The sequence below is a fragment of the Diadema setosum genome, chromosome 2 (genome assembly GCF_964275005.1).
Source record: "Diadema setosum chromosome 2, eeDiaSeto1, whole genome shotgun sequence".
In the NCBI taxonomy this organism is placed as follows: domain Eukaryota; kingdom Metazoa; phylum Echinodermata; class Echinoidea; order Diadematoida; family Diadematidae; genus Diadema; species Diadema setosum.
In genome coordinates this window covers 15750961-15776039 of record NC_092686.1, presented here as the reverse complement: position 1 = coordinate 15776039, position 25079 = coordinate 15750961, and the positions used below count along the sequence as shown (strand labels likewise).

The window sequence follows — 25079 nt, the reverse complement described above, 5'->3', positions numbered from 1 at the left end:
TCATTTTAAAATTCTGGAAAACTAGTAATTCGCCTCTAAAGTTTCTCGGAGGCACCACGAAGGTAGTGGTGTAGTATTTCTTCTTCGTCTTCTTCTTCTTCTTCTTCTTCTTCTTCTTCTTCTTCTTCTTCTTCTTCTTCTTCTTCTTCTTCTTCTTCTTCTTCTTTTTGTAGTTACCTGCGTTGGTATTCAGACCGCTTTATAGTTATCAGTTTTCAGAGAAACGAAATAGTCAATGCAATGCACCTCATGAGCTTATGGACATTACTTCAGCAACTCGGCCCGTTAGTCGTATACGAACTGTCATCCAACCAGCTCATTTCGTATTATACCGCCCTCATACATCTACAATGTCGAGTCAAGAGCATAACCATTGTTTGAAACTTGAAGGCACGTTGTTGTGTTGTGAAAATGATTAAGGCTAAAATGTGTTCAGCCAAGCATGAACTCTCACATTCCGAGTAAGTGTCATAGGAAATGTAAAAATATGCAACGAAACAGCTGTAATATAAGTTGAATTTTTGTTACGATGTGGTCGACTCCGAAGTCAAACATCACCAATGATAACAACAAAATCTGTTATGAACACCACGACAATGTTCTCATTATCCTCGCAATGGTCAGTCGTAACCATGGTAACGTTTTTATACAAGCGTAGTGGCCAAGTTAGAGAAACAACTCTCTCTGACACACACACACACACAAATGAATAAACCACATAAACCTGAAAACTATTTTTAAAAATCTATATGTCGTTTTTAAGCTTTTCACGTAGGTGAGCATGTGATCATTAAGGAGACTTCAGTCTCTTTATCTCCGTTATTTTTGATCGGCTTTTTGGATAAAACTGTCGTCTTTGGTTTTTGTTTTATATATGCCCCCAAGTATATATTTTTTTATCTGTACAGACTTTATGATAACATAATCCGCATATTAACTTCACACATATCCAGAGTATTGTCCACTTAACGATGCGCTCCTTTCCAAATAAGACAATTACTCTGGCAAAAAAATATTTTTCCTTTAAACCTCTAAATTGTACTGAATGAAAATTTTGATCTGTCAGTCAAACAACCAACTCTCACTTATCATGGCATGTAGAACGGAGACAACAAAGCAAGCTGTATGAAGTAAGCAAACATGAAATGATAAATCACATCTGATAAACATCGCATCGAAGCATTTAATGTTTTTCCTTCATTACTCGCAATTTTCACGTGGTTAACACATTTTATGCACTGTCATGTATTATTCATACATTTGGAAACGAATGCAATGATGGCCAGAAGTCAGTGATTTTTTTTTTTTTTTTTTTTTTTTTTGGTCAACACAATATGAGAAGGAAGGAAGAAGCGAAAATACTCATAATTCTCTGGTACTTGAGTGTTGATAAGACCGCAATCTCCGATTCCAAAACCAAAAAGTGGTCTCGAGTTCTAGTGTTCCAGATTGCAACTGGTGTTTTATTGTCTGCGAAACCAGAGGTGTGTAAAACAGGCGGGGGAGGGGGGAGAGGGAGACGGAAGGAGGGCAATATGTGAAATGGAGCACGTGCCCAGCGCGAAATCTGATTTGGGGGAGTTGATAATTGCGTGGATCAGGGTTGCCCGTCGATGAAGGGGGAATTCAATAAGAGCCGCAAAGCTTCGGTTTTTGGGCGATGTTCCCCGGGGCCACCCGACACCCCCAGCACCCCGGGGCGACGTGCTCGGTGAGACGCTCCACCTCAGGGGCTGGGCTGGAAGAAGAGGGGTATGCTTCCAGAGATCAACTTTAAAAACCTGAAAAGGATAAGCCGGGATTTCATGAAACATGCACTCACCCCAGAAAATGGCTCCCTACTTCAACTTGACGTCGCAGTCAAAAGTTTCGCATTAGCTACCGAATTTTTTCCTTTGAATATATAGTTTGGTCTTTTAGCAGACAGAGGACTGGTGAGCACTTCTCTCCCTGGCATTCATGATGCGGGCGAGTCTCGGCCGCTGACATGTCTGAGGCGGGAAGATCTGACAGGTGGCGTACCCCGATGTCTCTTGTGAACGGTGGACGGCGTTGCTATGGTGATGCAATTTTCATTCACTCCACAGAGTACTCGTGTTCCTCCTGCCCGCTCCGTGCAGCGTGAAAGTTAAAAACAATCAGCGCAGTGCTGAAAACACAAGTCCCGGGCGTGTTGGGTCTGACAAATAGGTAGCTGTACGTCATCGGGTGTAAAGTCGGGGTTAAGTTTTTGCTTGGCGCTAAATATTTCAAAGTTGTGGGATTTCTTTCTGTCACTCCTGGTCCTCTCCGGACCAGTTGTCAATTGGCGATCCATAATGGCGCCTTCGATTGGTCATTAGTGTAGATTTCCAAAAGTTGACTTCAGGAGCTTGAGTTCAGGAGCTTCTTGGCGCCAGGTAAGGCCCTAAGCTGCCGGAGTGCTCCCGGGCGGGATTGTGGCAGGCCAGTGAAATTAGTAGGCGGTGTTTCTTACGCCTATTTCTCTATTTCTCTCTACGTTCTCTGTCTTTTTGCCTTTCTTTCGGCTTTATTCTCAATCATTTCGTCTTTCATCTCCTCGTTCGTCTTTGCTACGCCAGCAAACACTAGCCGAAACTTTGCGCGAAATATAACACAACTGAGTTCAGTAGCATACATCATTTAGTTGAAGCGACGTCATGGAAATTATTCTGGGTTATTCCTCAGTGCTACTTCTGGCGTGATTCTCAGTTCACTGTTGTCTTTTCCCGTTAAACCGCTGCCAAGAAGATGGATAGTCAGATCTCAGGTACAGCGACCAAGCAGCTATCAGGACGATTCTGAGTTTATAACAGATGTCGATTTCTAGTCGTTTCTGTTCGGTAATCCAGGTATTTTAAGCAGGCATTATTGCTCCATGCATTTCCAGTTTGCCATTATTTAAGTATTGGATATTATCATTTCATAAATTTTCCGTTTCCTTGTATTCTGATATGAGAAACAAGCGTAAGGTTAAACCTCAGATGACTGCTACGAAAACGAAAAATGTACTTGTCGAAGTTCAGATTTTGACCATTTTCGGTCAGAGCAGTCGTGCATCTAATTTTAAAATGATAATAATATTATGGCATTCTTTATCCATGGTAGCCTCTTCAGTGTTGCCACTGTTCTTCTAGAGGGCCCTGTCATTATTACTACCCTAACGTTGCCAGGTACCTGGATTGTGAGGGACGTGGTGGGTAAAAATCATCTTGTAAAATGACGTAGGCACTTGACGGGATTCGAATCCGAGATCTCCGATTAAAAGTCTAGAGTCTCATCCGCTATGTCACACAGCGCCCCCACATTTCTTCTTTGTTTTGTTTTATTCTAAATCGAGGACTACTGTGGATCTGTAGATAAGTAAATACAAGCAGTTTTGATTCTGGGACTGTCACTCCGATTATTGAGAACAAAATAATGGGATTATAACTTTGATTTACTGACAGTATGGCATACACCGGACAAATATCAAGGTCCTATACCTCTGAATTATCTTGTCTGAAAGTCGCTAGATCGTCGAAAAAGGCACCGTGATTCAAATCGTTACATCAACATCTTCTCACGTGACTATAGATGTCGCAATAATTAGCACAACTTTTGTCTCCAAAAGTTGTCGCATAAGAAAGCACGTCGTGCTGTGTATTGAAGAGTGTAGAGAAATCGAGATGCATATCTAAAACAATAATAGAGATATGCTTTATGTTTTGTCGAGGCGACATGATTTTGTATGTGCCAAATCAATTGAAGGTTATTTTACAGTGAAGTTCCTTTCGCGTGTTAAAGTGCCGTGTAACTGTTATAGAAGTATCGAAGGAATGGTAATATTCCAAATGAATCAGCTAAGTTGGTGCTGTCAACAAACGAGGAGGTCTAAGCTAAATAGCAATAGCAAGAGCACATGATCAATTACTAATTCAACTAATTCAAGGTGTATAGGTTATGATACTGTAGATGGAAATATTCATGCATACACTCAACGTAGCGTTCTGAATGTTTGCGCAATGCGTATATAATCATAATCATAGTTTTACCACTATCCGTCCAACTGCGCTCGGACACATAATATGTGTATCCATATTATAGATGAGTTGTCTCCGTTCCTCTTCTTATATACAAGTAACTTGCTCATTAAAGCAGCATATCGAAACAAAGAAACAAAGAAACAAACAAGCAAACAAACACACACACTCAAACACACACACACACGCACACACACATACACACACACACACACACACGCACACACACACACACACACACACACACACACACACACACAGAAATCTCCTCCATACCGTACTTCCGGCACTTATTCTTTGCTTTGTTTACAAAGGCATGACGATAACCACATCACAGGAAAGGTAGGCCTATTTATATATACTTGCAGTAAAGAGATTGTTTATGAAATAATCTAGCTTATCTATACTTTACGGATATAGGCCTACAGAGGAGGAGCAGAGAAAGAAAACAAGAGGTGGAAGGGAGAGATGGGGTACCATCGAGAAAGACAAAGCAAACATGAGTCTCCGCCTACGGTAAACAGAGACTCGAGGAGAGACCGCGCGCGTTGCGGCACGTTACTTCACTGGACGCACACTATACGCAGGGAGGTGCTCACCTCCCTGCTCTATGCGAACTTACATCTGTACAATCAAGGAGCTTCAGAAGCCCCTTGGTACAATACACAATCTTTGATTTCACATATTCATATCCTTGTAGTCGGCAACATAATACGAACTGTCTTTCTGCGCGTATATCTTAACAGTGAATGGCCAAATGAGTCGGCATTTCAGTGATATGAAAAGACAACATAGAATTAGCTATGCAGAGGATACAGACAGAGGAACGTTACATCATGAAAAAAGAAGTCGCACGAAAGACATGAGAAAGACATTCCAGTTTTCACTTCACAATGGAAGAAATATATAATCATTTAAGGGGGACACAAACGGCAAAAGCTCGGAAATTCAGACTTATCACAATTATTACAATGGATGACAAAGCTGTTGACGGCTGTTGCTTTTTTTTTTTTGACAATAGCCTTGTCAGGATACATCCTTCTGTTAATCCTACACTGAATTTCTCTCATTTTTTTTTTTTTGTGTAAATGCAAGCCAGCATGCCACGTACTAGTCCGCTCACAGGTGAAACATATCTGAAATGAGATTGTATTTCTGAATTCATTGTTTATATTCTATATCTTTTAAAGCATAAAATAAATATGTTATGCTGACATCATATCTAGCTAACGATGCTCCTTGGGAGTAGATAAAAACAACCAAAACGCACACAGACACCAAAAGTTTATTCATAACCGTTTTTGATAGCAAGAGAGTCATTTCCTTTTGCATAACATGTTTTGTTTACTTACATTTCTTTGTTGAAAATGACAATTGTAAGTATATGAAATGTTTTTTACGTTGTGAAGTCAAACAAAGATCGTATAGTATATGATAAAGTTTAGTTGATGAAAGGCATGAGGAGGAGGTCAGGGGAGACGCTCCTATTTCTTGACACTTTCACAGACCACCTTTCACCCCCCCCCCCCCCATATCTCTCACTCTCTTTATAACTGACGTCCACCTAAACAGTAGTTTTGTTTTCTGGTTGAGCTTTCAGCTCCTCACTGTGCAGCGAAAACGAGCTAGTTAATAGGCCCAATCAAGGTGTGAAGATGAGGAGGTCGCGGGCCCTTAACTCAATTTGGCCTAGATAAATCATTAGAGGCGTGCTGCGGAGATTAATTGGCGCGTGGCGGCTCGCTTTTCAGCGATTGAGTGGTAATTCAAGGAAGCTTGGCATGCCGTGGAAGAGAAATAAACAGAAGGTCATTAAGCGAACGAGAAGGTGGACACCCTGTAATTACATTCATCAGTGTTTCGGTATGCGACTCGCTGTCAAAAAGAACAGCTTCTGTTTTTGCTACTTCGTGCCAAGATTTTTGGTTGAAGCAAGATTGTTGAAAAACTGCATCTTGAAACTTTCTTCTCCTGATCTCCAAATGCCACCCATCAATATTCACTGAGTTCACGAGTTCTGCCTCGGAAACGAGTAGTCTAAATCCCGTTGAATGAAGAGCCTGGGTTTAATTTTGAGTTTTATAGAGACCGTGAATCGACAGAATTTCTTCTTGATTGCCATCTCGCTCTAATTGACGTGGCGATCGGGGCTTGAATTATTAAAAGGTTAAATGCATCCATCAATATTTGAGATATGAGTTGATGTGTCTTAGCATCGCTAATGCAATATGATTACGTTCTTCTGGGACAGTACGCTTTTCCCCAAGTGGTGACTTTTCCCCTCTTTTGAATCTTAAAGAAAAAAAAATATATCTTGCCTCTCTAAGGATCTTCTGTCGCTTGAATAAATATGACAGGGTTTTGTTTCATTTTCCAATTTCCTTCCCTCAATCCCGTGAAACATTTGTCCTAATTGAACTCAAAACTGCTCCTCCCATCGGGCATGTTAGCATGTATCTTCAATGTCATTATTAAACCTGTAGCTTTGCTCCTCCTCCACATGTTTCCGCCCGGCACGCTCGGTGTACGACTCGTTAGATGTTTGACACTTGGGCTTCCCCCGCCCTCCCTACGTCCGAATCTCACCCGACAAGATGCCGTGGATGTTGTCTGTTTCGAGAGTCACGGCAAACTAATCGAACCTCAAACATAATCGCGCGAATACGGGAATCGGAAAGGCCTTACAAAAGCTAATTAGTGTAACCATACTGCTTGCGTACTCCCGCACTACGCGATTCGTAAGCAGACGACACACAGCGGTCGTAATTGCTTGTCCCGCCGATGAGAGCGAGATAAATATAAACACGGCAGAGGGTGGGGAGCCCCGAAAGTGTGTAAATTCGGGCGCAGGCAGCAGAAATCGCTACATGACACGGGCCCACCTTATTACATTGGACATCCACTAAAAGTCGAGCTCATCTGAGCAAATGAGGCTCGTTCAGTGGCACGCTATGTAAACATTATGACAGCAAGCGGAAAGCCGGGACCCTTATGCCAGCCTCCGTAAAGCCAGCTTATCCACGATTTCTTGCCATGCACTTGGGAGCTGCAATATTCGACTCCCCTCTCTCACGCCTCTCTCATTTTGCACAGGGGTGGAAATCATTTAAATTTGGATAAATCTATAAATACGGACCTTCCTGAATGCAAAAGATTTAATACTCAGTTTTTTTGTGTGTAGCGATTTCTGGCCAAGTGCTTCCAAATGCCCTGGTATAAGCGATTACTTGGGCTGGTGACTGCGGACGAGGCTAAGATTTCGCTTTGTGTCGTGTTTGACACCCTCTAACGCCCATCGGGGCTGTCAGATGCCTGCATTATGAGTGTTTGCCAATAATTCCACCGTTACAGTATCTTATTTCTGCTCTGGATATCCAGTGGTAGTTCTAATCTAAACGGTCAAGAAATTTCGACGCGTTATTTGCTCTTCGTCTACGCAGAACCTTCGGGCGCTGTAGCACCCGTGGTTGCCTCGTTCAAGGTCAAGTCCCGGTTTCTACGCACTTTGTTGTTATTTCACCAGTCAGAGGGGGAAAAACCTAATCGGTAGGTTTATGAAATATCGCGTGCGATTATAACGTTTTTAATAATCAGCCGAGAGTTCAGCAAACATCACTATCTGCCTTGCTAATCATCGTTGTCATAACTCAGTGTTTCTTTGCCGGAAATTGTAAAAAGAAATAGTGAAAATCTAGCCCGAAAATCAGTCGTCTGACATCCCCGGCCAATGTCTCTGCGTAGGCCTGTTTTTCCCGGCCATGTTTTATGGCGAGGCCGAACGAAACGCACCATATGTACGCCCAAGGACTCGCGTTCTTCACTTTGCATGTATTTAGCGAGCTAAGTAGGGAGGGTTGAGGGTTCACGAGAGATGAGGGAAAGGGAGTGAGAGGAGGAGAAAAAAAAACCCGGCTAGTATGACAACAGAACTGTGTGTGACTGACATGACATGGAAAGGGGGGGGGGGGGGAGGCTGGTAAGATGTGGGGTGGGGGAGGCGTAGAAAGTATTTGAGAGTTGAATTCCACTCGAGATTAGCGATGCTGCGACTCTTGTCACTCGGCTTTCCATGTTCTCCCCTACTCTCCCTCTCCCTCTCTTGATCCAATTGACACTTCGGGACTTAATTTCTAACCTTGGCTGCCGATGCGGATCTTGAGAATGCCTCCAAACAACGAATCAGCTGTTCCGTCCCGTATCCACGCAGCTGACGCAATTCGAACTTTCTCTAGGTTACGAAAATTGACACATTTTATATCCTCTCAATCTGCCGCGAAGCGTATTTTTGTTACTTATGCGCATTTTATTGCATTATTGGTTAACATCGCATCTTTCTTCCTCCCTCGCGAAATGCGATGAGCTCTAATTCGGCAGCTCAACACGAGATATTAAAGCAGATTCGAAGTGAATCCGAGTGAATCTTCCAAAATAGCTACGTGGGCCCGGTTTGTTTGTACTCTTGCACCGACGCACGGAGGTTCATGTAAAGTTCCTCTCGTAAGACAGTAAGACGTCTTTTCCACTTAGCCTTTCCAAGCCGCCATGAAATGGCGTTTATTTTTAGGTAGCAGTAAGGGGAATCACCATTTACTCAGTCTCAGTAATGAATCATTAATCTCCCACAAGCTCGGGAGCCCAAAAGCGAGAAATGCGGAGGGCATCCCGGCTCGTGTAGATTCATCCTCCTCATACTGTCGGGTCTTTCTTTGCTTCTTCCCTCGTAACAGTTACCCCGTAGAACTGTGATAGCGGTGACCGCCTACGGGTACAGCTGAGATGGACATCGGGGAGTCGTCCCGCTGGATGGTGGTCAACAGCGGTGGTGGCGTGACGGGAAGTGGTAGCAGCCAACATGGTGGTGGAAGTGGTGGCGGGGCAGCGGACTCCAGCCACTACGGCAGCCATGCTCACCATGCTTCTCTGTCGGGCGCCACCCCGGGAGTGACCGGGGAGCGAATCCCTCCAGCACACGGCTCGTCTGTAGCACCACTGCATCTCGGCGACTCGTCTCAGTTCGCCATGGCCCATCCAGACGAGGTAAGCCCGCACAGAATAGGCTAAGACCATTCAAACCAGTATTTATCCACAGTAAGTGATGCCTGAATACAATCCTCCACACGCACTCATCCAATTCATGTCCAAATGTTTCTGACTTTGGTAATTGATAGACAGGAAGAGTTGATTGTCATGTTGCGTGGTCGTGCTAAATGAGAACAAGGCCGCACACTCATTATATTTTGTATTCATGGAATGCGACCAATAATCTCGTGTCCCATGAAAGAAGATTGTAACGAAAGCCTTTCAGTCGCCCACGTGACATGTGAGCTCATTGTTTTAAGCGTGCGGTTACAAATATATCCGTGAAATTGCCATTTTTAACTCGAGTATACTCATGAAAGCATTCAGCACCTCATGTTACTTTTAAAGCTGTCATTTCTACGTGGCTGTACAGACGAAAAGAAAGATTAAAGCACGATGAGCTTGAATGTTTAGACTGATTTTATACACTTCTCTTTGTGATACTGTAGGGTTATCTTTTGGATACAGTTCCTACTTCAGGAACGAGCACAAACATAAACTGGTTACACTTTGTTCATCAAGCTCAGTTCCATGTATCCCTTTTCTAGACTTTAACATAGAAAAGGAAAACACCGTTTGAGGCCACATTATTCATATAATCTATGCCTTAAGGTGCCCACACAGAAGTAGGTACACGGGACTAGGAAAACTGTAGTTGTCCAAGCAGTGGAAAATAATGTTTACGTCACTGTTACCAAGATTTCGGTCCTAGAGAGACGTGATGCAAAATAATAATGATATGACATGTTTATGATATAGCATGCAAAGCGATGACCCTTTCACAAAAGGTAAATCTTGCAGGTTTACTCACCAAACTGTGCACACTCTGTTAACATCAGAATCAAAGACGTTACGAATGATGATGCGATTTTCTATTGATTTAATAATAATAGAAATGTATTGTTTGTAACTGTGTGTATGTGCATGCGGTGATGAGAACGTGGTTGTGTGTGCACCGAAAAAGTGTGTCGTCTGCAACTGCGCCATATACACACGCCGTGTAGTACACTGTCACCTCAGCCGCTGTTACGTTCAGCCTTTCGATTACGGCTTCGTTGATAGTGATCAATACATGATTGTATGCCAAGATTTGGTATCAGAGTGTAATCTAACCAAGGAGTGATTTAACCCGCGACGGTGACCAAATTATGGGTCACCGTTCAAAGCGCAGGGTTCTCACTTTGAGAATCAAAACAGAAAAAAAGACGAATAGTAACTTCCTTGCTGAAAGGAAGTGAAGCGAAATGAAATGAAATAAAATGATTCCCGCGTATCTTTGTAGAGAAATAAAAGTGATGTTTCCTAATGTATACTTTTACAAATAAAATGATAATCATCCTAGTATTCGGAATGGTAATTGTATAGGAAAGAAAAATGAACTTCAAATTTAAACGGTCTCAAAACATCTGCTGCCTTTCGAGAGGAAAAAAAAAAGATCTTGTCTTATGACAAATGCACTGTTTCATCAATTCAGTTGATGCAGTGCTATGCTGTAAAGACGGGGCGGAAAAAAAAAAGATTGGTTATTTCTCTTAACCCATGTGACAATGGCGAAGTGATGGTAAGCCAGCATCTTGATTTTTCTTAACTTTTTTCTTAGAGAACTTATTAGAGACAGCCACAAGAGCGAGAAAGATTGATGAAATGCAAGATTTACTTGGCAGTAATAAGGCTGTCTTATGGATCAAGTGTCCACGTGCATAGCAAGGCTGCTTATTATGTGCTAAACACGTCCAAGGAAGTACTATTTACGAACGAAGTGTTGAGAAATCGCTTCGCCGCGCGATTCAAGTGGATCTGACACCTTTCATTCCGATGCCAGCTCACGGAGAGAACTTCTATACCGAGAATTCGCCCGAGAATGATATCCCACAGTCACCATAATGGCCTAACTTCATCGGCGTGACTTACGTACATCGACACTTCGTTAGGTATGACTGAGAGCTGATTTAGATGTGGATGTTGTCTAGGAAAATGTGATAGTATAGAGACCAACAGGCTATTGGCCTTCAATTTGCCTAAACGTTTTATTGTTTAACAGAAGCAGTGATGCCTCAGTTAACCAATGGCTTGGATGAATTTCACGTAAGTAATATAACTGGCCTCGACAGTCTTTTGTTGACGAAAACAATGTCATCCTAAAATCGTTTGGAATTAAATCAACAGAATAAAGAGAGATGATTCAAGTCATACTTACAACGAAATTGGACTAAGAATAGTTGGGGACACCGTTTGTAATGCATGGCGAGTAAAACGAAGCCTTGGATAGCCGTCTTGGTCATGTGACTCGTGATGGAACTGACGTAACATTGCACATTTTGGCTTCAAACATCTATGCTATTACAGCAACGATGCATTTGTCATGTTTGAATCAATTTTATAGAAATTGATAACTGTTCTTCTGATCAACATAATAGACAAATAATATTCTCAAAGTATCATGGTGAGGGTTTTTAAAAAAATATTATGTATGTTCTAGTATTTCTACAACAAGGGAAAAATAAGATAAAATCAAACAGATTTAACTCATTCGCTTCTTCTGTTGTTATTGTTGATTGGATTCACTTTTGGAAACTCTTTGGAAGATACGTACATTTGCTGAAATCAATTCAAACAATATTGTCAATGAGAGACGTCAAAGTCACGTGACCAAAACAGCTATTATGTAGCTATCGTTACTGACGATACCATCCGACTGATGCTGCATGATGTGTAAGGAGAGGACTATACACTGTGGTTCTAAACCACGCATTTCTTTGAATTACATGTACCATGCGTTTTTTTAAAAAACAATTCAGCCAGTATGGACGATTTTCACGTTTCCGGGAAGGTACTTATGTGGATAGATTAGAAAAACACAAAAGGACTAGTAAAAGTTCTATGTTCTTATCGCCCTTACGTAATGGACGATAACGGATGGTTTAGAGTAGCTTTTGTTCCAAGGCTAGGCTGCAGTGAAGGATGTTGTAGATAATTTATACAAAAGAAAATTCTAGTGTCGGAAGTGTTTGCTCCGCTCTTTGGGTCACAGCATTGGACTATGGCAACCAGCAGAATCTTTACGTGCGATTCCACATCACATGATTATTGACTAGAGTCCAATCAATCAAACAGAATGATGAAGGTTTCACCAACTTTGAGCTTCGAGTAAGAAAGTTGGGGAATATATTTCGTTAAATCCTCTGTCCAAACACAACTAAATTTTATGACACCCAGTGGTAGATGTGAATGAATGACATAATTTTCTCAGCCAGTTCATTGTATCAGTTTTAAGTGAAAACATGTAAACTCTAAGATTCAAAATCTTCTAATCTTACATCCTTTGTTTGATTAGTCTGATTTCACTTGCTTTATCAATTCGAATTCTATACATGATGTGGAATAAACTGAAGATATAATCAGGCTGATAATTGCACAGTATAGATTGTCAATTATGATGATTAGTTTCTACTTACAAAATTGCATCAGTATCAGTTCGTGAATATGGTCATTGATAACTGGTCGTAGATATTTTATGTCTAAACGTTTTAACCCCAATCTTCATTCAAAGAATGTTTTCCATATCTTTATGTCATCGCTTTATGGAGGATGGCCTGGACCATGTAGCTCAGACATTCAAACAATGAGACATGATTATCATAATTACCATGAACAAATTAAAGAAAAAAAAACATGTTAATAGGAAGCAAAGACTCTTGCGAGTGTACAATCGTGGTGTGCGTGTCTGTAGGGTGGGCTATGGGGGTGGGAGGGGTACCGCCGTTGGGGTTGGATGCTGTACCTGCCGTATCATTAACTTAAAGGGAAAGTCCATCATGATATCATGTTGCTTTGTATGAAAAGAGAAAAATCAGAAAAGTAGATCAGTGAAAGTTTGGGATAATCAGACGCACAAAACTTATGAATTGATGAAGTTTAGAGAGTGAGACAAATTGGCAACTCTGTGACGTAGGCGTTACACAGCTCTCCATTTGTTTTATTCATGAAATTTCACAAATTTTCATATTTTCAAATATTTTGGATGTTGGAATGCTGTTCAACATCTATGTCACTCAGAATTGCCTATTTGTAAACTGTAAACAATGCATAACTTTTTCGTGTGTGTCTAATTTTTCCACCAAATTTTCACTGATCTATAATTTTCTGATATTTCTGTTTTCATACAAAGCAACATAATGTCAGGATGAAATTCCCTTACAAGCCAGTTGCCGTCAGCACAATAGTGACTATCGTGATGGTGATGATTATGGAGATGATGATGATGATGATGATGATGGTGATGATGATGATGATGGCGGTGTTGGTATAAACAGAGATATCATCGTATTTCGTTCGCTGGGATACTATCTTGTCAAATCTTGCTTTATGCTCTGCCTGCCTGTCTATTATTGCTATTATCATCATCATCATGATCAATTATCATCATCATCATGATCAATTATCATCATCATCATATATCATGTTAATGTCTCGCTCATTATGAGTGTGTAATTAACATTATGATCTTTAATTTTCATTCTATTAGTATCAACATGCTTATCATAGTAAGTAGATACTGGGATTTTCCCCATGATGCATTTTTATTTGATTTGGAAACATATGTAGTCAACCCAGATGTCATTACATAATTACCCTACTCCACTCATAACTGTTATCGTCACATCTCTTCTGACTCACAATATCGTCAGACAGTTTACCAACTATGCTTTACCTGTTAACTTCGTCATAATATCTGAAGATTCTTTAACATAGTCAAACAATAGTGCTTAGTGTTCTTTACAATGAGAACTCCAGCAGTTTTCTTAATGACTATCGAAAATAGTATTATCGGTTAATACTCTCATTATTATAGTCATCATTATCACTATTAGATATCAGATTGAACATACAATGAAGAAGGACTATGAATTAATATAAATTAAAGAAAATGTTTAGTACCGTTGAAAGTTTAAATTGATAAAAACTTAAATACAACCCCAATGAATAAACAGGACCTATTGTGCAGCCCGACCTCATGCAATAAGTTTATAAAAGACAGAACAGAAATTCCGAAATAGTTTTCAGAATTATTAAGACTTGTACGAAAAGTGTCTATTCATGTTACTGTTCCGGCTAAGTCTATGAAAACCAGAGCCATGAATATCGTTCTTATTGGCAATGCAATATCTAAACACTGGGCATGAGAGGGTTAATCACACGCAGATAAATCCACATAGGAAAGGTTTGGGTAGGTATGGGGTGACAGCTGCACCCCCTTCAAGGGACACACCTAATTGGAAGCGACTCACATTGCTTAATTACTCAAGCCCTGTACACCTGTCGCATTGTGAGCAGTCTGTAGGGCCGATCTATTCTGAACCCCGTTGTGGTTTTTCGCTGTGACGGAATTTCAAACAAACACAGACATTGACATTAAGTATGGCCATGGATGACTCTTGATGATGTCTTGACTAGGAGGAGGGAGGTTCGACCCTTCTCTCTCTTGTCTTCTTTGTTTCAAGCAATTAGTCAGGAATGTGTGTCCGTTGAATCACTCTTCAGTAGGGACTTGTTATCTTTCATGATCTCCTTTGTTGTCAGATTGTAGAGCTCTGTGAGCGGGTGCGTCACACCACATTTTCTATCTATCGCATCTTCATTGTATTTTTTTTTCATTTAACATGAAAGAATCTATGAAGTTATTGTTTGACGGCACAATCATGATGTCATGACGTTCATTTGTTTTCTCAGAGAACCGTCAAAACAACAGCAGTTGTGCCTTAGAACAATACCATCACTCATCATTGGCAATAATGTCAGCATGTTCAGAGAGCAAAGTACAATACCTTGTTTACCTTGTTTATGATCATGATGATCAGAGGACTTGATGCAAGTGACTCATGCTAAGTTTTGAAAAGATCAAATTGATCGCACCATTCTAATCTCGCCACTTCAATACGTATTTCTGAAACACAAAACAAAACAAAACAAAACAATGCGACGCTGAACAAATCTGTTTATACCGTCTCACCTCTTGTGCCAATCTGCCAATCCCAAAACTCGTTTAATCTTTATTCTTTTTTTTTTCACTTTTCGCTTTTAGAATAAGAAAAGTGTTACTAACTTTCAAATGCTGAATTCAACTAATCCATAACGTGTAGGAAAAATCTCGGCCGCATTGATTTTTTTTTTTGGAAATCTCTCGCATGGAAATTACAGGAGAACTTCACCATGCATAAATAATGGCGTCATGATTTTTTAAAAAGGAGCGAGTGGCGCGTAACCTTCTCTGCGATATTAAAACGCCTAAAATTAGCTATCTCGGTATCTTTGGTGCACACTCATCTTTTGGTATCACGCCATCTCTCTGTTAGTCACTGTAGCCCGAACCATGTCATGGGCGGCCTTCCGTTGGTGCATGGCGGCTGTTTCACTGGCCTTTGACTTTACTAAATCAATGTAAACTGTTTCGTTCCTTTCGATAGCTCTTTTCAACTTTGACACCAGTATTCTTGAACTATATTTGCTGAAAGAAAAATACACGGAAGTTCAAGTTTGTTTAAATTCGAACACAAACAACGGTGCATTCTTCAACGATGTTATGAGAGAGATCGAGATCGGGGAGGGGGGGGGGGTGGAGACAAGAATACTTTCTCAAGTATTTACCTTCATTGATGCATTTCTCGTAATTGTTGCATAGGGCCAGAACATAAAGGCGTTAATTCTTGGCCAGTTTTGAGCTATTTTTGTCTCAAAAAGCTAATAGAGAATATGAGTTCGTTTTGAACACAGAAAACGAAATAGCAACAGTTGCCATTTTGACCCACGTCAAGGACAAAAGAAGGAGATAGCTGGGCTATATGGTCAAAAGAGTTATATCTTCTCCGCTAAACTTGTACAACCAAAACTGAAGGTATGTTTTGAATAGACGGCAAAGCTGATGTTTGCGTGTACATCTATTTTTTTCGTTTCTATATTGATATATGCGTATGTGCCTCCTCTAAAATTATATATCATATCATATCATATCATCATATCATATCATATCATATCATATCACATCACATCACCTCACGTTGTGTGATGGACGCGTATACCATTTTCCATGATAGTGATTTTAGTCTCCCTATATCGTAGCGGTTAATAGTATACTACGTATCTATACTGATTTTTCGTTTTTTCTTTGTGTGTTTGTTTTATTTGCTCTGTTTTTATTTTGTCTTAATCCTTTTTTACTGCCGTCTTTTTATAAAACCAGTCGTCAACTGCATGGGAAGATAACATAAACCGAGGCTAGGAAATCCGTACGTGCTTCGCACCCAATCCCTGCAGACCAATTCCACTCGTCAGTTTCTCTGTAAATCAGTGCAGTGAATACCGCTCGACAAAATTACTGCGATATGTAACCCGCCCTCGGGCCACATTGCTAGACCCTGGTTGCTCGGGGACTAGCAATGTAGCGACAGCCTGCCCCTTATACCATTCCAAGCAGGACGAAGGCAAGAAAGAATGGAGAGGAAAAAACAGAAAGAAAGAAATCATCTCTCCTTAATAACTAGGAGGGGTCGAGTGGTAAAAGTTTAAAACAATGACAAGTGTAATAGAGAGATGCATGACCCCAATCTACCCGTGTCAGTGGCAACCCTGACGCGGACAAGTCAAGCGTTCGAACCCGACGAGAGCGCCAGTGTCGGATTACGCGCGAATACGTCTTCGTACATCATCGCCGTCCAAAGTCAACAAGAAAACAACTCGCTATACGTCCGAAAAATTGCATTTTTGGGTTTTCTCCCCCTTTTTTGATGGGACAGAGAAGGCGAAAGTTACATTATACACTTTGAGTAAAAATTAAACAGCGTCCAAGGAAATATTCAGTTATTCCAAAAACTTAAATGTATTTTCTTATCTTGTAATCAAAATTCATATCTTTCCTTTCTCTCTTTATATTGTACATTTATGCATGCATACATCTACCACTACCTTAAGGATAAATAAAAAGCGTTTGAATTAATTTGCTTAGCCCTCTTTAAACGCGTGATAACTGTACTACGAGTCTCAAAGCATGCTATCTAAGCGTTTCTGGTGTCGGGCTGCTCCAGAACTATGAACTGATTACCCCTAAATGACTTCCTGATATGGTTGGAAATTAAAGCTTGTCTTGTTGTTTTCTTCGTGTCGTTTGTCATCGATCGACTATCTGGTCGACCGATCTCCACCGATCGCTCACCAGAGCTAATGGGCAGCGGAAATTGTTTGTGAGACGATGGTTCCTGCGTTGGGGCTTTTTCGCGAGTATAGCCCTCTCCCGACAGACTTATTCGGGCCTAGCTCCCGCAGAGAAAGCAGCGCGTGCCGCCCAACACTCCGCTGACTTTGCCAGCGACAGCTCTGGTAGCCTTGAGTCTGGCGCTCGAGTGCGGAGCTGGAGTAGGGCGATGGGGGCTCTCTGCTAGCATGTTTTGCTGGACGAGCAAGAGGGATTTCTGTGTGGGAAGGTGCGAAGAAAGACCTCTAGACAAGCGAGATTTTATTAGACGGTGATTACAGATGAATCGTGACTTCGTAGATCTCGTTTTGCTACCGTGGGTTGAAAATTTGGTTCTTGTTTTTGGCCTTCTCATGAAATTCAAATAGTTTGTCAAGCGCAGATATCTGAAATCACATGCCAGACTAATATTGTGCAATTTTAATGATTCTGAGGAAAGGAAAAGATTTACCGATAACATTTTAAGATTAAGAATTGGCGAAAAAAAAAAAAACTGTACATATGGTGATAATCTCGTCATATAACGTTCTAAGCTGAATTTGGTGCAATCTATTTCAAATCAATTTAATGTATCTAACGCATTTTCTGCCAAGACGTTTGCTCTAATGCTATTTTCAAATGCGTCGTGTCTAGTTGTGAGATCAGTAGCATATCATGTTCGGCTGATCGCACAAGGGGAAATACAGATCAATGTTTGTGCTTAGATTAGAAATAAAAACAGCGTTGACCAGAATTATATAATGCACAGATGCTTTGACGAAATAATATTGTCTATGTGAATGACGCGTAGAAATCGATAGATATTTTCAACAGAGTTTCAATGATTTGTTAGTTCAACCCCCTGCGTACAACCTTGAACACTATATAGGAGAACGAAATTTGATAATCCAGTCTTAACTCTCAACATTTAGACATTGCAAATTGCAGTGGGAGTATGTGATCAAAATGACGGGTGTGTAATTAGACATGTTTCCTGTACCGCAGATGTTAAATGATATATTGTGATTTACATAGAGTTGTGTTTGGAGATCGACATAAAACGTTCCGGTTATCGTTTGAAGTTAGAATTCGCTAATTCTCTTTTATTTGGGGGGGGGGGGGGGTTGGAGGCAGTCCACAAAAGCATCCAAATGTGAATTGGCCGACATAACAGAAATAGAAAAACTTCTCAAGAAGAATGTGAACTCTCCAACTCTTGATCAATCTGCATTTGAAGAACATTTTTTTTTTTTAGTAGCAGTGAAGTTTATGCAAAAAAGTTACTATATAAATTACTATAAATGAAGCGTAAGAGAAATAGCTAATTAAATCACATACGCGCACACTCACGCACGATATATATTTCACGATTTTCTGATATAAATATTATGTTTGACAAGTTTTTGCTTTGTGAATTTTTAAATAGAAAAAACAAATAGTATCTCATTTAGCGATTAATGGCATTAAGTGTGACAAAGGTTGAATTTCGTGTAAACAAATTGGCGGCGTAAGGTCAAATGTCAAATGTCATACCCACGCAGAGTCATTCATATGTAATGAGACTTTACGCTCCTTTCAACCTTCTTACAGTATTTGATGCACAACATTTATACTGCATACAGCTACTAGGGAAGACCTCTGTCCACTCAGGTGACCAGTTTAGAGGGAACCTCTGACCCCTCAAGTTTACAGTTTTCAGTTTTAGTTTGATTTGATATCAGCATTTTTCCACAAAAATCAAACATAATTCAAGGTACATGTTCTTTGAACAAAACTGTGGCCCTACATAATGAATTCACAGTATGATAATCGCAATTTAATATTTTTGAACAAATACAGAGAGATCAAAGATTAATCAGCAATGCACTTATTTCCAGCTTAAGAAAAAAATGCAGGAGTCTGCCAACTTTAGCAGGTGCTTGATAGTTATGGCAGCCTCAGAAAAAAGGACAAAAAGAAAAGGTGAACATATAGTCGGTCAAAACTCAATCCGAAGGTACAGAGATATTTATTTCAAGGTACAGTTTACCTTTGGGAGTAGTGATTTCACAAAATTTTCGAGTTATCACATATGATGCATATGTGTAGGTCAGTTGCATCACAAAACATCCTATCATATAAACATTTTGCAATAAGACCTAAAATATAGGGAGATATCACTGTGTTTCTCATTATAGCATAACTGAAGACGGTTTAGTTTAGAAACAATGTTATTATAACTATTGTTCACATTTTGTATATTTAAAGGACAAGTCCACCTTCATAAACATGATGATTGAGAGAATGCAGCAATATTAGTAGAACACATAGGTGAAAGTTTGAGGAAAATTGGACAATCCATTCAAAAGTTATGAATTTTGGAAGTTTCAGTTCCGTGATCGCTGTATGTGAAGACTACTACAGCTTGTGATGTCATAGTGCACAACCATATAAAGAAACTATAAAGAAAATTCAACATATTTTCACTTTTCTCGCATAATAGAAGAGCACATGACTTGCCTCTTTCAGAAGGCAGGGGAGTAATATTGCCCTTAACATATATCAGTTACAAGTTGAGGGAATGTGTACTTTAAAAACAAAAATGAAATTTTGTGGAATTCTCTTTACATTTTTCTTACATCGTTGTACGCATGTGACATCATCAACTGCAGTAGTCTTCTCATCCAGCAGTGACTGCACATAAACTTTAAAAATTCATAACTTTTGAATGGATTGTCCAATTTTCCTCAAACTTTCACTGATGTGTTCCATTTATATTGCTGCATTATCTCAATCCACATGTATATGAAGGTGAACTTGTCCTTTAACATCCTGATTATATTTTAACATCCTGATTAAATTTTTTCACAGTGGTTGTGTCTATGCCTAACTCACATTTTAGAACTATTTTGAGGCACTAAAGCTGGGTTTCTGTTTCATCTGCAAATGGTAAATTATGCCTTTAACAGCGGTGGTCAAATAGACTTTCAGAACCGAACTAAGACGAAAAGTGTTTCCGGTCCTTCACACTTGACCAGGGCATGCATGTTGCGGATGTGTGTAATCGACTCTCGTAGAGTGCGCTAAAGGATGCTAATATGAACTGTGCAAACAATTTTGTTTGCTGGACCTGACTGTGAAATGAATCTCTTCTTTTTGCATCACACGCACAAATCCATACTAAGGGAAATATCTTCATTGCTCGGGGGAAATGCATCTCTGCCCATTTTAGCATGGTCCTGCATTTTAAAGAAGGAGATAGAGGCGACAATCATCTCTCAACTACTGATTTATTCTGGAATAGCATCGTAGTAAGAAAGGGATTAAAGTTAATTTAATAATGATTTTTTTAAGTGCAGCGTGCAGCAGGGCAGTGTGTTGTTGTTTCTGTTGTTGCTGTTGTTTTTAAGTGCAGCCACACTAGCACCAAACAAAAACAAAACAAAAACAGTAAATGCCAACAATGACAAGAAAATTTCGGTAACTGTCTTATATTTCGTTCAAATGAAACTTCACCGTCCTGTTCTTTGTGCTTTTTTAACGTTCAGAGCGTGAACGTTCTCTGAATGAATGTTCAAGTCGTTTATCATACATTTCCACAAACCTCAAAAAGTGAAAGGCAAATTAACAAACCAAACTGACAAAAATGCACACAGGGAGCACGCCCGTATGAAACAGACATCGGATGTCTATGGTCTATGTGCCGCAGCGGGCACGTCATTTGTGTGTTGTGTGCGTAGGAATGATGCTAGTCTTGTAGACGAACATTCCCCGAGCTGTTCATGATAGTAATTCGATGACTGCCATCGTAGCAGGTAATTGCCTTACAACAGCAACAGGTCTGTATTATCAAGGTTAACGAGCGTTCACAAGCCAGCAAGACGTAAATGAAATTTACGCACGTAAACATATCACGTTTGAGTGCCATCACTCGCTGCACCTAATTGGTTGCCTGGCAACCCCAGCGCACGTGTGGTTGGTCCAATGTTTGGCGTGACGTCACACCGGTCAGCTGACACTGACAACGGCACGGCATAAAACATGATCAAGAAGGTGACACACGCTTTGCAGTCGCTGAGCGTATACATGGGGTGATGACACAACGCGTATTAATAATAGTTACTCTTTCACTACATTCCCCTCCGCGGAGAGACGGCAAGTTCTCTAGCCCAGTTTTGAAGACTCACGTACAGGCCTCTATCAGATGCTTGTAGAGTAATACGATATCCTATCCACGTCATCGTGAATGCTGCTGTGATGATGTTAACAAGACAGAAATACATCGCAAAAAAAAAAAAAAGGCTGCACTGCCCTTCAAGCGGCTATGTGGGTCAGAATGCCTCCACCCGTCTGTCTGTCTCTCTCTTGTTTTGTCTTTTTGTCAGTCAGTTACTTTCTTTCTCCATAAAAAAGCGATATCACCTCTTTAGACCTGATTCGACTTTGGGTCCAAAGATAAACTATTCCATGTGAGTCATAAACAGGTGAGTTATTCGCGATGACGGGGAACTTCATGAATATTAGATCACTGGGCCAAAATTAAACAAAGAAGAATGTTCAGAAAAAAAAAAAACCTTCATATTCCCGAAAGCCTTTGTAATGTCTTCCGGTTTATGTTGTTCAATGTCTATCAATCTATCTATCCATTTATATATTAACATATGTACATATATTTTATGTATGTGTATATTTATTTCTCTCTACCCTCTTTCTATATATCTATGGATCTACTTTTATTACATATACCTATATCTATATCTATATCTATATATATATAGATATGTATATATATATATATATATGTATATATATATACATATACATATTTATCTATCTATCTATATATATATATATATATATGTATATATAGAGAGAGAGAGAGAGGGAGAGAGAAATAGAGAGAGAGAGAGAGAGAGATTATAATATTCCTCGAACAAAACAATGTCGTATTAACGCATTTTGCGCCTATTCATTTCATTTCGATTTATTTTCATTTTTCTCAATGGAAAACACATCAAATATGACAAAACAGAATGATGCGTGATATCCAGCATTGATGCACAATAGAACATTACAAACGTATAGAATATGGACGTCAATACAATATGAACATTTGAATCTAAGTAAAAATGCTTGAGAAATACCATGGAACCTGCTTAAAAGCAAGCATGTTATTCAAAGCGCGTATAGGTCCCAGTATAAACCGAGTGTAGAGTGTAGAGTGTAGAGAAGGAGTTCGGATACAACTGTTAAGACCAAATAAAAGAGAAGAAAATGAAAAGACAATAATACTTGGGATGTAGGAAAATCTTCTCAAATCATCTGCAGTATATACGAGTAAACGGGGTCTCAGCACTCAACACATTTTTTGTTTCGTTGAAGTTATGAATGAAGCATCTGCACTATAAAGTAAACGGGGTCCCAGAATTCAACTCTACAGACAACACACTTTTTTTAATGACACATTTTAAGGGAGAGTTTAATACGTGCTATGAATTTCAAGTCCTCATTCTCCTATTCGTAGACATCATCATCATCGTCGTCATCCTCATCATCAGCCTCATCATCAGATAAGAGGCGTCTCTGATTCCACGATAAGAAGGACGATGTAACTGGAGCAAACGGCGAGAGCAGAAAATGTCTTTGTTGCCTCAAATTTGTGGCGTGATTGGGTGCGCTTGTCAATCATTTTTTTTTTCTCGAAATCACCCCCACCCTTCCCCCCCCCCACCTGAATAAACTTCTCCATCAAGGCCCTCTATAGGGCGATGATTGCTATTATGGATGAATTATTAAATGGATCTTTGTTGACATCACAACATAATAATCTTTTCTTGATTTGCGTAATGTTGATAATGGGTATAAGACAGGGTCCTATGATTCTTAACACAGTCGCAGTAGATATCTTGAACGCATTATGACATTAGTCATGCTGATTTGTGTTCTTGAGTGGTTTGTTTGTTTGTTTGTTTGTGGTTTGTTCGTTTGTTTGTTCTTTCTGTCCTGGCTGACCTGTAGTGTCGTTTTCTTGTTCAAAATGAGTTCATTCTTTTTTCTTTGGTAAGCTTTTGTAAGTTTTTGAGTCGATTGATGAGTTGTTCACAATGTACAAGCTCTGCTTTTTAGTGGACTCCTCATTTTTTTTTCTTTTCGCAGAGCATGGACAATGCAACATGTAACAAGGTTGATTTGTGACTATGCATATATGCTTTTATAAAATTCATAATTACCTCTAATTACCATGGTACAGTCAACTCGCATGTACTCGAGATCATTTGTGATTTTTTTTATCATCTTCTTTAGAAGAAGGAAATGAAATAACTTGAACTAAAATTAATTGAATTAAATTCATTTGAATGTGAAATACAAGTTCTTATTTCGCGTGGTCGAAGGTGGGAAGATTAACTTTAAAAGACTTGATTAGGGAAGCATAACGCGAAATTATTTCCTCAAACAATTATGTTTTTTTTTTCTGAATAGTTGATACTCCGTACATGCTTACAACTATCCATAAAGTGAAAACCATTTGATAATCTGAATTACTACAGATCCACGTACAATATTCGTTAAGTAAATGTTAATGCAGGAGATTAACACGATACTTTTTTTTTTATTCTGCAAACATGAATCTCACGCCTGTATGTGCTTGTGTCGATTTGAATTATGAACATGAATACGAAGGAAGCGACAGAGTGTTGTAGGGGAATGGAATTAGACGCTAATGCGTCGCAAATCTGCGCTGGAAGACCTGCGATCTCACGCAAAATGCCGTCAGATTAAGAGCGTTTGCTGAAAAGTCTCCTACGGATTTCTGATATTCCCACTTCCCTTTCTCGTCGAAGGCGACTTGATTCAGCTGTTAGGAATGCGCAGAGCCTCTCCCGCAGCTGGGATTAATTACGGGGACGAATTTTTCTAGCTTTTTCATGAATATCTTCCCTCTTTATTAATCCCAGAAAATCGTACTATTATGAAGCGATCTCTGGCCTTCTGTTATCAGATGTGAGTGTTGACGTATACATGGGAACAAATGTTTGATATGAGGCGGAGATGAGTCGTTTATGAAGAGTTTTTCCGTATTAGACGTTGTAACAACGCCTTCTTGTCTTCGACAGTACTATTTCATTGATTGTGACGTCACGTGATTCTCGTTGGCTCCGAGTCAGGAAATTGACGGGCAACATGACTTGTTTCTTATCGCATCAGGCTATTTATTTATTGATTTATCACTGGTCGATGAATTTGTGATGACTAGCGTTCAGAGTTACAAGCATCTGTTTCCTTTTTTCATTCAGTGACGGTGCGCCATAGTTTTGTTTTTCTTTTTTTGTTGTTGCAATCATTAGTTCTCTGCTTTTTGTAACATGAGCTTTATATTATTTCTTTGGGAATCTCTTAACTGAAATGGAACATGTGTCCAGCTGTTTCATCTCATTGCAAACTTTTACGAAAGAGAAAGATAAATGTCACTTCAACTTCCGTCTACATTTCGGTGGTGGCGCCGTTTGTTTTATAAGAGTTTTATGAATGTACATGTAAATCATTACTCACTTGATTAAAACGTATCATGTTGTTTCTGACAAATTGCTCTCCGTTCGAGCCTTACCGATCATCATGCCTTCTTGTAAACCTTTATTTCTGTCTAATTCAATTTAGACTATATAGGGCGAGCTGTCCCTTCATTCTCGTGAGAGGAAGTCTCAGATAACTCCCAAAATGACTGATTCTTGAAATCATAGACCCTCACCATACACTGCACTTTGATTGCTGATATC

General features: G+C 39.8%; 1 protein-coding gene across 1 annotated transcript in view; it reads left to right on the top strand.

The window, feature by feature from the left end:
- The first annotated feature begins 8798 nt into the window (after positions 1 to 8798).
- LOC140240193 (GATA-binding factor 2-like) overlaps positions 8799 to 25079 on the top strand; it is a 73716-nt gene continuing 57435 nt past the window's right edge. Inside the window, exon 1 of the mRNA XM_072319993.1 lies at positions 8799 to 9059. Within this exon, the coding sequence (XP_072176094.1) occupies positions 8799 to 9059 (261 nt within the window). The remainder of the gene's footprint in view (positions 9060 to 25079) is intronic.